The 15,141-nt window shown below is 27.4% G+C and overlaps 1 protein-coding gene across 2 annotated transcripts in view; it reads right to left on the bottom strand.

Annotated features, from left to right (window-relative positions):
- The window catches only part of LOC107442447 ((E3-independent) E2 ubiquitin-conjugating enzyme UBE2O), a 53,035-nt gene that overhangs the window by 20,647 nt on the left and 17,247 nt on the right, over positions 1-15,141 (bottom strand). The window contains exons 5-14 of one of the 2 annotated variants that reach the window (XM_043047065.2): positions 14,178-14,330; positions 13,225-13,340; positions 10,530-10,873; positions 9,691-9,866; positions 8,138-8,240; positions 5,485-5,587; positions 4,368-4,473; positions 3,422-3,550; positions 1,916-2,037; positions 270-512 (exon numbers count right to left, since the gene is read on the bottom strand). In XM_043047065.2, coding sequence (XP_042902999.1) covers positions 270-512; positions 1,916-2,037; positions 3,422-3,550; positions 4,368-4,473; positions 5,485-5,587; positions 8,138-8,240; positions 9,691-9,866; positions 10,530-10,873; positions 13,225-13,340; positions 14,178-14,330 — 1,595 coding nt within the window. The remainder of the gene's footprint in view (positions 1-269; positions 513-1,915; positions 2,038-3,421; positions 3,551-4,367; positions 4,474-5,484; positions 5,588-8,137; positions 8,241-9,690; positions 9,867-10,529; positions 10,874-13,224; positions 13,341-14,177; positions 14,331-15,141) is intronic. The other variant, XM_043047066.2, reaches the window with a different exon arrangement.

The following is a 15,141-nucleotide window of genomic DNA, read 5'->3' as shown; positions in this document are numbered from 1 at the left end:
GGGAAACACTGATATAAGGTATCATTATGCTAAAAACAATTTAATGTTTTCATAAAAATAATTCTAAATTACTTGCAAGGATCGCTTAATAAACAATGTATTTTTAAAATTACTTTTTTGTTTTGTTTTAGACATTAATGCAAAGGAGAAAAAAATGCCAGTATTTAAAAACTTGCATGAAACAGATATTATACAACAGTGTAGATTTTTTTAATGATACTAATCCTAACAAATGAGATTAAATAGAATCTTCATAGCAGGATACTAACTTGCAATGTTTGTACAGCTCCAATAATCTTCTCATGACATTGCATGTCTGAAGTGTGGGATTTTGAGTGAAAACTTCTTCTAATCGAGCCATTCCTGCTCTCAACTTTTCTATGTTTGCTAACAGCTTCTCTTGCATGTCTTCTGCTGACTTTTCCTCATTCTCATCATCATCTTGGAACAGCTTTTTCAGTGAGACTTTTTCAAGTTCTTTAGCAGTTATGTCAACTTCTTTTTCGGTTGGCCTTCAAAAAAAAAAAACAAGTAAAACTAATTTATTTGTTAAGGTTACTTAAAAGTAATAAATGAGGGAACATACTAAAATAGTATAATGAAAATATTTCATACCACTATAAAACAAAACAGCAATAGATCAACTAATTAAAAAGATTTCCAACTTTTAGGGAAAAAAATCATAAGAAACGTAAAAAAAAAACCCTGCAACGTACAGCTTTTGAATACATAGCAGCAAATTAGATAGCTTTAGATTATTAATTTAAATATAAAAAATAAACACATAAAAACCAATTTTATCATTAGAATATGAATGAACGCCTTACATTTGTATGATAGTCAATGAAACTGAAATTAAATTTGCTTCAAGCAGATATCTAATTTTATATTCCATAGCTTACAGAAAAAACTTTTTTTTAAAGAATATCTAACTTTTAAATGTAGGAAAAATGGTTCATTTTAAATTGAAAACTGATTTATTTTATTGAAAACAAACTTGGGAGAATACCCACATATTCAGACATAGCTGCAAACAATATTATATAAAATGTTCCTATTTGCTTTTATTAAAAAAAAAATGTTTTGAAAATAGGAAACATAAAATTATATTTTTGTATTATATTAATAATTGTAAGCAACTGAAATAAAACATAACAGATATCAGTTTTAAGGTGAATTTGTAACTTTTTACTGGTAAAAAATCATTAAGTTTACTATGTCTCGATCAAGCTGAGTAACCAAATCATTTTAACTGTCATGTTCATAAGCTACTCTGAAAAGAATCACTTAATTATATTCAACTTCTATGTCTTCTAAACCACCATATGGAAATGTATTGCGTGGGTATGCATCGCACAAACCAATTTTATAACTCTTTTTTAATATAATTATTCTTACTCTGATTTGGAATCAGACTGCTCGGGAAAAGAACTCGAAAAAAATTAAATTTTATCGAACTGACATGCAAAGTAAAATATTTCCGTTCAATGAATATATATATATATATACACACACACACACACACATAAAACAAATCATACTAACAATTTAGGTTTCAACCAAGTTCTTCATATGCTTATAACAATGTAAACATACAAGAAATAACTTAAAACAATAGAGAATTGGTTAAGCCTTCAAAATATCACCTAATTTGTTAACCTAAGCAACTTATTTAAAATTAATACATAATCCAAATTTGTATTTATAAAATTATCTCAACTTTTATAAAAAAAATTACTTTTTAAACTAACTTAATGGTTTTGAACAATGTAATAATTTTTTCAGCAAACCATTCAGATTCACAGAAATCTATATGTTATGAATATTTGAGCAACATTTCTTAAAATAGAAAGAATTCAGTTGAATAGAAGATGTCAGTACAAGTTTGATAAAGGGAAAAAGTAAGAATGAGTACCCGTCTTCAATTCCAAGAACAGATTTTTCAGATTCAGTCTCCCAACTATCTTCATCAGAAAAGGAATCATCATCAGCCCACAAATCATCAGAATCCTGCAAGATATCTACATTGCAGTGAAACTATTAAAAAGAAAATAAAGACAAGTGAATAAATTTTTTGCACACTGATGTAAACATAGCGACTGTTCAGAAATTTCAATGTGTAATAGAATTTATGTTCCACAACAAAAACAATTTTATTTGGAATCCTTGGATGACTTGATATAGAAATTAAACAGTTAGGATAAGTAAAGTATTCTGAATAAAAATCAACAACTGCCAAAACATATGGAAATAGAAAGTCACATAGGAGTCTTAAAGAAAACAATATTAAATAAATCATGAATAATACCACATGTTTCATAATAAAAGTACAATCTACAGCTAATCAGATAATTTTTATTCTCCCAATTCAATTCTCTATTTAAACCCAGTAATTTTCTCATTCCAGAAAGAATCAATGTTGTATGTCATGCATTATGTTATACAATTGCACACCTACATTCTTTTTTTAAATGTTCGTTAAAAAAGAAATTCATATAACATTTGTAAGGTTTAGATGTTTTAGAAGTTTTGCATAACGTGAACATAGAGAATAAAAGTAAATTCTATTGATAAAAATCTAAATGCTTATGAGCTTTCATTTTCATTATTATCAAAGATTTAAAGAATAAAATTTTTAATTAGTTGGAATGTTATTGCTATGGCTTTTCTATAGTTAATTAAGATTTTGGTTAAGTTTTCAACTAATGGTAAACTTGATATATCAACTTTTCTAACTGTTTAAATGATTCCTTATTTTTCCAATGCAAATTTTGGAAATTGAGATAGCTTAAATATGGAGACATTTTATTTCTTTACCTCAGATAAAATTATGTTTGGGCAAAAATTTTTTTGGTCTTAACAAACCAATTGTAGTCTTTGCTACAGTGTACAAGCGAATTGATTTATTCATTGAAAAATTCAATTTGAAATATTTTTTTTCCATCAACCTCTGATAGCTTACTTTTAAGACTGATTTTAACTATTTAAGAAACGTTTTTTTAATAATGAATGTAATTTGCAGCAATTAAATGCTTTTTTTATAATTTTTTATTTTAATGTTAATATCAATTACAAATCAGAATCTGCAATAATTACAAATCAGAGTTTGCGATTTTGTTAAGTATATACTTCAGAAACAAAATTTTTTTTATATTAACAAAAAATACATGATTCACATTTGATAAAAATTAAATAGGAATTTATTAACTATTGGAAAACAACTTAAAATAAGAATAAATTATTTGAGAATTAAAAGACAGAATAAACAATTAAGAAAAAGAATAATTAATTAATTCTAAAAAAATTCCGTGCATTCAAAATACAAAAAAAAAACAAACAAACTTTAAAGTAAAATTAATGTTAAGCAAACAATAAATAAATAAAAATACAATTAACTAAAAAATAAGACTGTGCAACTTACATATTCACCAACTCTGTAAAGTTCCTGGGGATAGCACAAAGATTTCTCACCACTCACCCATGACACTTCTACTTGACCAGTGGCGTGTACATCAACTACCTGACCAGCAGTAGATGATGGATTGAGATCCTAGTACAAAATGAATCAACAATAATAAGATGAAATAGTACTTCATAAGAAGAAGTTGAGTTTCAGAAGTGGAAAATTTTTTGTATTTATAGGACAGTTGAGAGACACAAAATAATAAAAGTTTATTTAATAAAATCTGATTTATATATTTATTTTTTAAAAAGGGGCACAATATTGTAGTGCAAACATTTATACAGTGGAATCCTTATTTGAGGTAATTAATTATACGACATTCAATTTCCAAGCCCAGTTTTTCACAGCTCTATTCTTTAACAGCCAAAAATCACAACATAATTTTGATTTCTTTCAGAAGACAGTGTGACAGCTCCTGAACAAACCACACTAATGAGAGGACTTATAGCCACACCAGATTTATGATGCATCATACTGCATAAACAATATGATTGTTTAATTAGTCATTGAGATCATTGCTTCAATAGCAGTCTATGCATTCTCCAAACCAAATATGGCACCACAGAGCATTGTAGTCCTAACTAATCAAAGCTTGATGCAAAAATTAAGTTTTGCCAAGCAATGTGGGAAAAATATTGCATTACAAAATAACTTCAAGCAAACTTTTCTAAATGCTTTAAAATGAATATGCAGTCTATTTATGATACTTATTCATACAAAAGGGTCTTGAAAAAAATCATTAATATATTCATGCGTAGAAGATTTAATATTGGAGACTAAACCCTGACTTCATTAAAATAAAAGGGCTAAAATTTTATACAAAATATTCTATGAATTACTTTGAATAAACTCTATGAATTACATAGGTTAAAGGATGTTGAACTTGCATTTTGCAGTTACTTACTTCTGAGTTGACTACACGTATTACACAAGCTCCTGGTCTATATTTAAAATCTGGATGATCTTTAATGTCATACACACTAACTTCTTCTTCAGTCAATATTTCAGGACTATTAAGAATGAAGTAAAGAAAAAAAATAGTTACATCAAAGTAAAACATTCAATTACAAGTTCTAGTTTTGAAAAACAACACAAATTTAAATAACTGTAAAATGCTCTACATTGTACTCCAAATGCAAAATAATTATCATAAATTTTTTTTTCTGAGCTTAAAACTGTTCTATAAACTACATCTTAATAAAGTATATAAAATAAGGTACAAAATAAGTTCATATCAATTTATTTATATAACCACAGTTTTTTTCCAACTATCTATTTATTTATTACAAGATATTTATAACTATCTATTTATTACAGATACTTATATTAAACTATTATATAGTTATTATAAAACTTCCAAAAAAACGATACACCTGGTAGCAAACTAAATTTATTGAACTCTAAACACCACTTATTTTTATCACAAAGCTTCAATGAATGTAAATTTTAATTAACAACTATTTTATTTTGAATTAAAAGAGGATGTTTCTAAATTCTTATGGTGATAAAATGATTAAGTTTTAAATATATATATAGCAGGTTGTATAGTACTTTTCAAAAAAAAAAACTTAGTCTATTTTGTGTACTTTCTAATGTGGGTAAATGGCATACATTATAAAACATACTGAGTAACTTAATAAAAACATGTCCATATTTCTTTTACACTCACAGATGAATAATTACACCTAATGTAGTTTCATCCTTACTCAACTACTGATAACAAACTTTATTCTTATTAATAAGCAAAATTCAGCCTATGCAAAAGGCACACAAATACCTATTGCCCATGCACTAACCCTTCTGTCTTGAGTGACATAATTTAATGTCTTAAGTAATAGCCCTAAATTATTACTGAAGAACACTAAGAGGCAATGGGTATTCCACAAGTTACAGTGGTGTCAATGTTTTAAATGAAAAAAATGGTAATGATACTAAGTGGTATACGTGTAATAACAAAAAGGGTTGAGAATTAATTTGAGGTAACTATAAACCTTTTGAAAATGAAAAATATAAATACTTACTGAGGATTTCCACCAGCATGGTAAGTCTTCATCCATGTGACTAGAGCTGTTCGACCACTGTGATCAACTTGTTTAACTACACCATACTCGTATGGTCGAGATTCTTAAAAAAAATATAAATAAATTAATGGAAAAAAAACAAAAAAAAAACGGAAATTGTTTTCAATTTCAGTTTTATTATATTTTAATGAAGCAAAACAAGAATTTTGAAAACAGGTATATCAATTTTAACAAAAAATTAATAAAATCATGACATAAATTTAAAAGAATTTCAACAGGAAAAAATTAAATTTGATGCAACATTTGAAATATTAAAATTATAATTTGGTAAAAAATTCTTCATTGGCTAGTACATAGAATAAACAAATAAACTTGATTTGAAAATTTTGAGGGTTAAATTGCTGAAAAAGTTTTCAATTACTCAGTCAGTAATGCAACTTTTAGCTAATTAAAAGGATAGTCCATATTGATTATCATAAATTAAAAATAAATATTGAGCTAATAAAAAAAAACATATTTTTCTGAAAATCATTTCAATGAGTTAAGCCTCTTAATCTAAACATATATTTAAAATTAAATATGCACATGCAATATGTCCCTTTTTGCTGAATTTTTAATAATTATCTTAAGTTACAAAGAAAGGTGTTTACAATGTTGGCCGATATTATAAGTTAGTGACAAACTATAATTTTGATTAAAATTATCAACTGCAAACAGGGTGCGTAGCCAAATCTTTCATCAAAAAATAAGCACGTTTTAAGTACTTTTAAAATGCTCAAAAAATATTTTTAAGCATTCTATACATTAACAAAATGCAAAATAATTTTCAAAGACTTTACATGATCATGATAAAATAACTAGTTTCAGACAAGGAACTCCTTTACAAATTCTTCTTTTGACAAAGAAGATTTTTTGATTCATGTAATAAATTGAAATTTATTATAAGTTTTTTTTTGTAATACTTTTAAAGATAGATTATTTGTCTGTAGATGGCACCACTACGGTAAAGTTTAAATTCAATCATAATGATATTTTCTTTAGAAATTTTGAATTAGTCTTTTAAAAAGGGATTTTTTTGGGTAAAATCTATGTAACTAAATTTATTAATATTTATTGAAGATGGTATTATAACTTGTATAGGGTATTAGTGGATTCATGACGGTTTTTCTCAGGGATCTTTTTTTTTTGGTTCTGACGTCCGCCGGATGCGGGATGACTCTGGACGTGGTAAACAGGTCAGTCTAGATTCTTTCGCCTTGTTGACGGGAGGATAAAAGAGAAGCGATGAATGTGGCTAGTAGCAGTTGCAGTACCAGTAGTAAGCAGTTAATCAGAGCAGTATCCTGGGGATACGGAGTTTGTCCGCTGAAGGAGTGGTTCGTGACAGTATCTCGGAGATGGTGGATCGTAACCTTAGGGAAAGCTAAACTGAAGTCTCTAGCGGGAAGGACTACCGGGATTAGCCAAAAGCCGATATCTTTGAGACGATGGGCCAAGTCCGAAGGAATCTATGCTGGACGTCCGGTGTCCCCCTTCTACATGCCTAAGTCGCTTGAAATTAGAATAGCTGGAGAAATTTCGAGATCCTAGCCGAGGAGTTTGTCCATGAGTTCATCTACCTTTCCGGTGGGCGGTTCCAGAGTGAAAGCAGTAAATTCCGTAGGGTACTTATAAAACTTTAAATTTTATTTCGTTAACATTTTAGAGGAATCATTTACCGAAAATTCTGAACTGTTATGTTGTGTTTTTTTTTTGTAGGAGAACAATCAGCATTTAAGTGTAATTTATAGATATCATAAACCAAGTCTGGGTTTTTAGAAATGTTAAATGAAGTTTTTATTTTATAAATGTCTTTTTTTTGAACTGTAGAAGTTGAAGGTTATGCTTGAGTGTTTTAAGGTTGCATTTTTGTTTTAATTAATGTATAAATGTTTATTCCCATGTTGGCATTTGGAAATGTGTGAAATTATGTTTTTGAAGATTTAGAGGTGCAATAAAAATGAGTTTTAAATGTTGAAAGTTTTCTGTAATTCATTAGATATTTGTCTACTAAATAACCTGGGTAACCGTTACTAAATTTAAATTTTGAGATCACAGCCAAAGGGGTAACGGTACATTCAATACCAGAGGGCGGAAAATAAAGCCTGAAATTGAGAATATCTTGCAATTTGCAGCAGAGTTGTACATGAGAGAGTAATAAACTCACCGAACCCGGCTCAGTAGACGCACATGCGGACTTGCAAGTATTTAATCAAACATGTAAAATGATTGGCGCTTTCATAAGCTATGGACGATGGTACACCAAAATAGATTGTGGTTGAATGAATTGTGAAAACGTTTAATAGAACAATGTGAAAAGCATGCTTCTGCATAATACCTGTCAAAAATGGACACGGCAAAGAAAAAAATCTCATTTTCGAAAAGAGAAAATTAAGCACTTTTTAAAAACACCCAATGAAAAAAGCACCTTTAAGGGCTTTTAATAAACAAAAATAAAAAATAAGCACCTTTAAATGCTTTTAAAAATGCTACGCACCATGTGTAAAGCTTTCAATCCCAGCATAAATAAATTAAGGAAAAAAATCTTTGAACAATGATTTTAGTAATAAACAATCACATGAGGTTAAAACGCAGTTAATGAATGAGTTTTTACCTTTATTATCTACAACATAATCTCCAGGAAAAAATTCATGGCTGTCCAAATGATGGACTGGATACAAGGAAGTAGACAAAATGTTGTGTTCTAGAGAACCATCCTATGAATATTTTTAAACAAACAGCATATTATTTTTTTAAAAACATTTATCAGACATTTTTCAAGACTTTTCTTCTGTAGAATACAAATGATTTTTTAGTTTTCAATTGTAATTATTAACAAAAAATTAGCATAGTTCAAAATTAATTTTTTTGTTCCTTTCAAGTACAGTACCACTTCAAAAATTTGGAAACCTTTAAAAACCGATTGAATTTAAAAAAAAAATTCTGCTCTTAATAAAAAATGGTTCCTAACAATCACGTAATTTTTAGATCATTTTTCAACCATTTGTACACATATTATTCGAATCCCGTTATTAAGACACGTAAATTTCGAATTTGAGTAATCTTTTTTGACATGCTCCATTCCTGATGATTTTATCATAAATCCTGATTTTACTGATTATGTAAGGTTTTTCAGCTATTTCAACACATGATCTTTTTTCGATTCTGACATTTACATGATAATACGAAATGCAAATTTAATTCAAGTTATTACTTTTTGACATGCTCAGTTTACAACAGTTCCTTTGTGCACTCACGCCGTTTTTTAAAAACTTTTTTTGCAGTTCTTATTTTATCAGCCAAGAGGGAAAAGCTTGTTACGTTAAAAACAGTAGTCGCTTCTAGTTCAAACCTTCTAGACAAAGCAAACTCAAATGGAGTGAGGAGTCCCCCTTCCAAAGGCACCAAAATACAGAAGAAATATTTTGAAAACATTCAGAGAATCTGAAGATGAAATATTAATTTTCTTTTTTTAGAGATGGAGGGTAAAAACACATGGTCCTTGATAACTCGGCAGTCTATTAATTGGTGTACAGACAAACGACACTCTATTGTATAAGAGAAAGTTTCTAAATCCTAAAATGTTTAAAATAAAAAGGGACAAACCTCATGTTTTTAAGAAATAATAAAAATCAAAAGAAAATAATATTTTTTATTAAAGAAAGAGAATAGGTCGGTTTTTAATAAGTAAGGCCAATGAAATAAAATTTAATTTATCCAAACTCTTATATAATTGGAGTTTTTTTCACCAATTCAATTTTTTTATTAAAATTTGAAAAATATTACTCAAGTGAATAGCAGATTACTTAAGCCATGCACACAATTCAATATGGAAAAAAGTAAGAAACATAAAAAAGGGGACTTTTATTCTTTCGCTGTCGCCTTAGTAACACCCATCACAAAAAACTATTCTGTTGAAGCTATTTCCTTATTTTAATATTATTTAATTATTACTCTTAAAATTCTTTCTTGCCCAGTCTTAAAAGTTTAATGGAAATCTGTCAAAATACTGATAACATTCCGCATCAGAAGACAGAATGAGTCCTCAATTTTTAAAAACTCTTCACATTGCATCGACAAAATGCAGATCATTTTAATCTATTACATTGAAATAACTAAAACATAAAAAGGTAGTAACAAAAGGCATTAAAAAAAAAAGAAACATACTTGCCAAACCACATCAGCTTTGGTTTCAGTAATTAAGGCTTCAGTGACTAGTTTCTCACCAGGAGTCAAGGGTAATGCTTCTTTCATAACATGGCGCATGGCACGCCTCCTGACACTTTTTTTCTTTTTCATTTTTGTAGCATAATGTGGACCTTTTCTCCCTTTCTTATGCATATCTAGGATGGGAAAAATATTTTTTTTAAATAAAATTTAGAGTTAATATTTTTAGTATGTTATCTGAAGAAAAAAATATTAAAAATTGCAGACTAAAATTAATTAGACCAAAATTCAGCATTTACGAAAGATTAATTGAAGCTGAAAATTGTATCACCATATTATTTATACTTTATTGTATATAGGTTATGGTTAAAGTATAAAATGAATTTTTTTATTAATATTAAACAGTGATTATTAATAAATTTTTTTTTGTTGGTGAATGAGTTAAATTAGGCAAATAGAACACATTAATAGATTATTATTAATAATTGCAAATACAGTTTAGTCAGTGTGATTAATAAGGTAGAATTTATTGAAACTTCACCTGTAACATAATTTTGACATATCTGTGCAGTTATAATAAATCTGTTATTGTAGGTATTATTATCAAATTATTAGAGCATAGAATCAGTAGACATAAAAAAATAATGGACTATGTGAAATATGGATTTTTACACATGTTTTAATTTAAAATAATGGCTGCAAAAGCACAACTATTTATTCCTTTACAAACATGTACACCACATTAAATAAATAAATCAAACAAAATTTTAAAAAATATTTATATGTAGATAGATACTTTTAAAAGTATTACTTAAAAACAAAAGAAATGAAAAACCTACTGGTGTTCTCGACAGAAGATGCTGTAGAATGACTAGTTACAGATGAAGCATCCGAAGATCTGCCGCTCTCCTCATCATCCATATCTTCAAAATCAGAGTTATCAGTATCATTGGACACACAATTAGAGTCAATATTGTTATTCTGGATGAAGTTGGGAATGACTGTTTTTCTGGCACTTCTCCTTTTCAGGATGGGAGAATCTGAGCTGTCAACTGTCAATCGACCTGACATACGATTCTTCCAATCGTGCACTGACACAATCTCATAGCTATCTTTCATTACCAAATAGTTCCTATCTCCAATTTGAAGGGTGCAAGGCTCTAATATATTCATCATTTTTATTCTGAAAAGAAAGAAAAAAAAAAGATATTCAACGTTTTAAAAAGTCACATATGCTTACAACACCAAAATTCAAATCATATATTTTTCTTCTTCTTCTGCATACTGAATTAAGAACTGAAAAATCTTCAAATTTACAACAGCTGCCTCTTAAATACATGATTAATCAGAACTTCTCAAGCAGTGAAAGCAGAATGTATACTTGATCAAAAGAATAAAAAACAACTACAACCTGATACTTATATAACAAATATACTATTTAATGACAAAACAGTCAAATGTAATGATGCTGTGCCCAACTACAAGTTTAAAATAGTTATTATAATACATACATGATTTAGAAAATAAAATTAACTAGTGCCAGAAACTGCATTTCACATTAAGACAGAAGAGAAAAAAAGACAAAAGAAAGAATAACAAAAAATTAGGAAAAGTCACTCTGGAACTTATATTTATTTAAAGCAGAGAAATGCTCGGAAAGACAACATCTAGAAACAAAACAGTTTAGCTAAATAGATTTAGGGGTCTGGTTTTTTGAGATTTCAGAAATTTCCTGACATATTATGATATCTGACAAATCTGACTTTAAACAATGGTCAAACGAGGCAAATTTAGTTATTTGTTTAAGAAATAGTTTCAGTATTTTGAACATAATGGATGTCATTTTTGAGAAACAATATTTCAAATTTATTAATTCAAAAAAATTACAATTGCATAAAAAAAAGAAAGAAGAAACGTTAACATATTAATAAAAATATGCAACAGTCACAACAGAAAAAATGAGGACAATTAAGACTTTTGAGAAAGAATTTCCATAAAAGCTGTAACTAATGAAGTTTCACAGTAATTTATTTCTAAATAAACTTCATCTATTAAAACTGGAAGTACTGAGGAGCTTGCATATCCATTCTGGATTTTTGTTGTTGAGTAATTCCAAAATTAACTAACTTACCACAGTGCTAATGGGTACTTGGAACTAATTACATTGTTTTGTCTAAAAGGGTTGTGAGCTTTCTACATTTTGTGGGAAAGTTTCTTTCAGTGGGAGGATAGTGTGCGTTTTAAGGTATGATTCTTTGGTTAGAAAATTTGTTTTTAAGTTAATTTCTTTCCCACTATATGTGAATGATTCAAAAGTTCATAAAAAACTTCACTTATATCCAGCTCTCGTTTGGTGAAGCTATAAAATTGTTGGTAAAATTAACCAAAATTCTGAAATCTTAAGCTTTTGACAGTCTACCATTCCTTAAAATATATTGAAAAAGTTCCTGGCATCTCTGGTCTATTCATGTAGTTGGGCATGGCATGTTAACATTACATCGTTAAGGCTCGGGCTTATAATTATGCCGAGCCAATTTTTGAATTAGATTTAATTGGTTACCTACAAGTAACATGTGCATGTGAAATCCAATTGGCTGACCTAAATGTCACTTGCAAGCATCCGATTTTCTGATATTTCATAATATGATTCTATTTCAATTTAATCATATCATAATTTAATGGTTTAGATTTTTAGTCTTATAAAAGTGTAAACACTAGAACTTAAAGCATTGATTTCCAATTATCGGCCTACAGATTAATATTTCTATAAGAATGAATATAAATTTTATTTATATTTAAATAGGTTCAGTCTTAAAATAATTTTGCTTGCAGACAGTATGTGATTGATCAGAAAAAACAAGTAAAAAAACTGGCCACAATTTTGTGAATGCTAATAGTCCAAATTACTAACCTTCTTACTAGTCTGCGATGATATACTGAAATATTTTACTGGCCCTTCAAGAAAATCGGATTGAAAAACACTGGTTTAAATAACTTTTATTTTTTTAAGTTGATATGAGATTTTATACCTGCGACAAATTACTTATAATATATACCTCTGTTACTTTTACTTATCACTTAAATCAACACTTACGAACTAGTATCATCTCTATAAAAAAGATACAGTTTAATAACAAAACAGCGAAATACAACAAACTTTACTCAACTCATAAATAACAATAATAAAGAGTAAAAAAACACAGAATACATATTCAAACAAATTAAACTAAATGGGGCAAGAAACTATGTTTGACATTAAGCGGTAGAAATAATAAATATTCAATAATAAATTTTGATTCATATGCAGACATTTTGATAAAAGTAATCTATTCTATCAATTATTTTGAACATATTTCTGACCAAGTAAAAACATACACATATATTTATAATGAATATATTAACTTAGCAAAAAAACATCTTTTGAAGCAGCCACACTACTGTTTTCCATTTGTTGGAAGGAAAAAAAAAATACAGTTTACTAAAATAAATCAATAATTATGAAAATACTAAAAGTACTACTTTTAGGATACTCACGACTTTAAATCATCGCCAGTCACTTGATATTTAGGAGTATCTGTAGCACGATTTCTAAAATTCTCTTCACTATAAGCTTTACAAACCCACTGTACACCCAAGGAAACTATTTTGACCTATAAGAAATTATTAGTTCACTAAAATTTAAATTAATAGGTTTAAAATATTCAAATCAATAGAAAAATAAATAAAATGCTAGAAAGAAATTTTAACTTGGGTAGTTAGGATTAAATAGGATTAACATAGCAACTTTATTCAACGTAAATATGATTTGTATGAAGACAGTAAGGATTAAAAAGCCGTACAAGATCTTGATAAATGGAATATAAATTTTAAATCAACACCAGACAAAAGTATATCAAAAGCTAATCTACAGAACAAAAAAAAAAATTTTAATATTAAATTATTCATTTTGTCTTTGTTTATTTTTGCAACATAAAAATTGTAAAATATCCTTTTTCTTAATCCTGAAAGTTAATTTTTAACATTACACAATCTTTCAGTAAACAATTCTAAAAATAGAGCTTCGTTAAAATTGTTTTTAAATTTTCAAATTTATTTGATTTAATCTTTTTATTTGATTTAATCAAATTTATTTCTTTTAATTGAAAGCTAGTCCCACTAAGCTTTTCGGGTCATATAAAATTTATAAGAGTAATTTAAAATTTGAATGCAATTTTTAAGATGTTCTGTGAAGACAATAGTTTTCAAATGTAATTTTAAATATAAATTAAAATCAAACACTATACAATGTCAAGATGCAATAATAAATATAACTTAGTTCAAAACATCTCAAAATTTTGACATTGTTTATCTTAAGTCACATTTATATAATTACTATCATTTTAAAAATACATTATTGAGTTTGGTACAACATTCAAGAGAACCAAAGCATTTCACAAGTTAAACTTAAAATATTTTTTAAAAAAAAATAGCAAAAAATAATAACATACATCTTCTACAGTGGCTCTGATACTCTTGTTTGGACAGTTCAATATATCACTTATTGCTTTATTTATAACCAGCCACTTTACTCGTTGAAAACAGTAAGTAGGACCCCAAAGCTGCTGGCCAGGATAAAAACTATATTTTTTGAATTCAGAAGCCTAAGGAAAAATATTTTTTTAAATTCAAATACAGTAAAAAATAATGAAAAATTAGATTCACCAAAAAATATTTTGCAATACAAATAAAAAACAACAACCTGTAAATGACTAAATTTTACTAGAAAATTAGTATTAATATAAATACAATATACTTTAATAACATGCTTTTTTTTGAAAATAAATAAATAAATAAATAAAAATTAAAACTAACTTTATTGATTGAAACATATGTGAAAAAAGGGAGATATTTTGCACTAAAAAAAGTTTAAAAATAATCTTAAAAGTTTCTTTTTATCCAAAAAATAAGTCATCTCATAACAATGAGTGATTTACAAATAAAACTTATGCAAGAGTCACTTACATAAAAATGTATAAACAAACAGAATATTTATGTATATACTAAAATAAAAATTTTGTTAAATTAGCTTAAATTTGAAATTAGCTTATTATTACAGGTTCAATATGATTTCAAAAATGTTTATAATTATCTTAGTGACATAAAAACTTATAGGCTTTCACTGAGAAGCAGTAGCCAATTCAAACTCTTGGGTAAAGAAAAGTTATTGCTACAAAAAATCACTTTTGAAAACGCTTATTAATTTTAAGTCATATTCACATCTTCTTATTTGGAATGTATTTATGATATAAACAGTTATTTTTCTCAATTAAAATAAGTAACATTGGACATAGAAACTCAGCTATTTCAACTTAAGCTTTTACTGAAAAGTAGTAGCAAATTCAAGCTCTTATGTTTTAAACAAAGTTTTTAGTTAAAAAAATATAAAGTTTGAAAATAATAATTAATTTCAAG

The sequence above is a fragment of the Parasteatoda tepidariorum genome, chromosome 5 (genome assembly GCF_043381705.1).
Source record: "Parasteatoda tepidariorum isolate YZ-2023 chromosome 5, CAS_Ptep_4.0, whole genome shotgun sequence".
Taxonomy (NCBI): Eukaryota; Metazoa; Arthropoda; class Arachnida; order Araneae; family Theridiidae; genus Parasteatoda; species Parasteatoda tepidariorum.
Note: the sequence above shows the minus strand (reverse complement) of the source record. Positions and strands in the feature narration are given on the sequence as shown.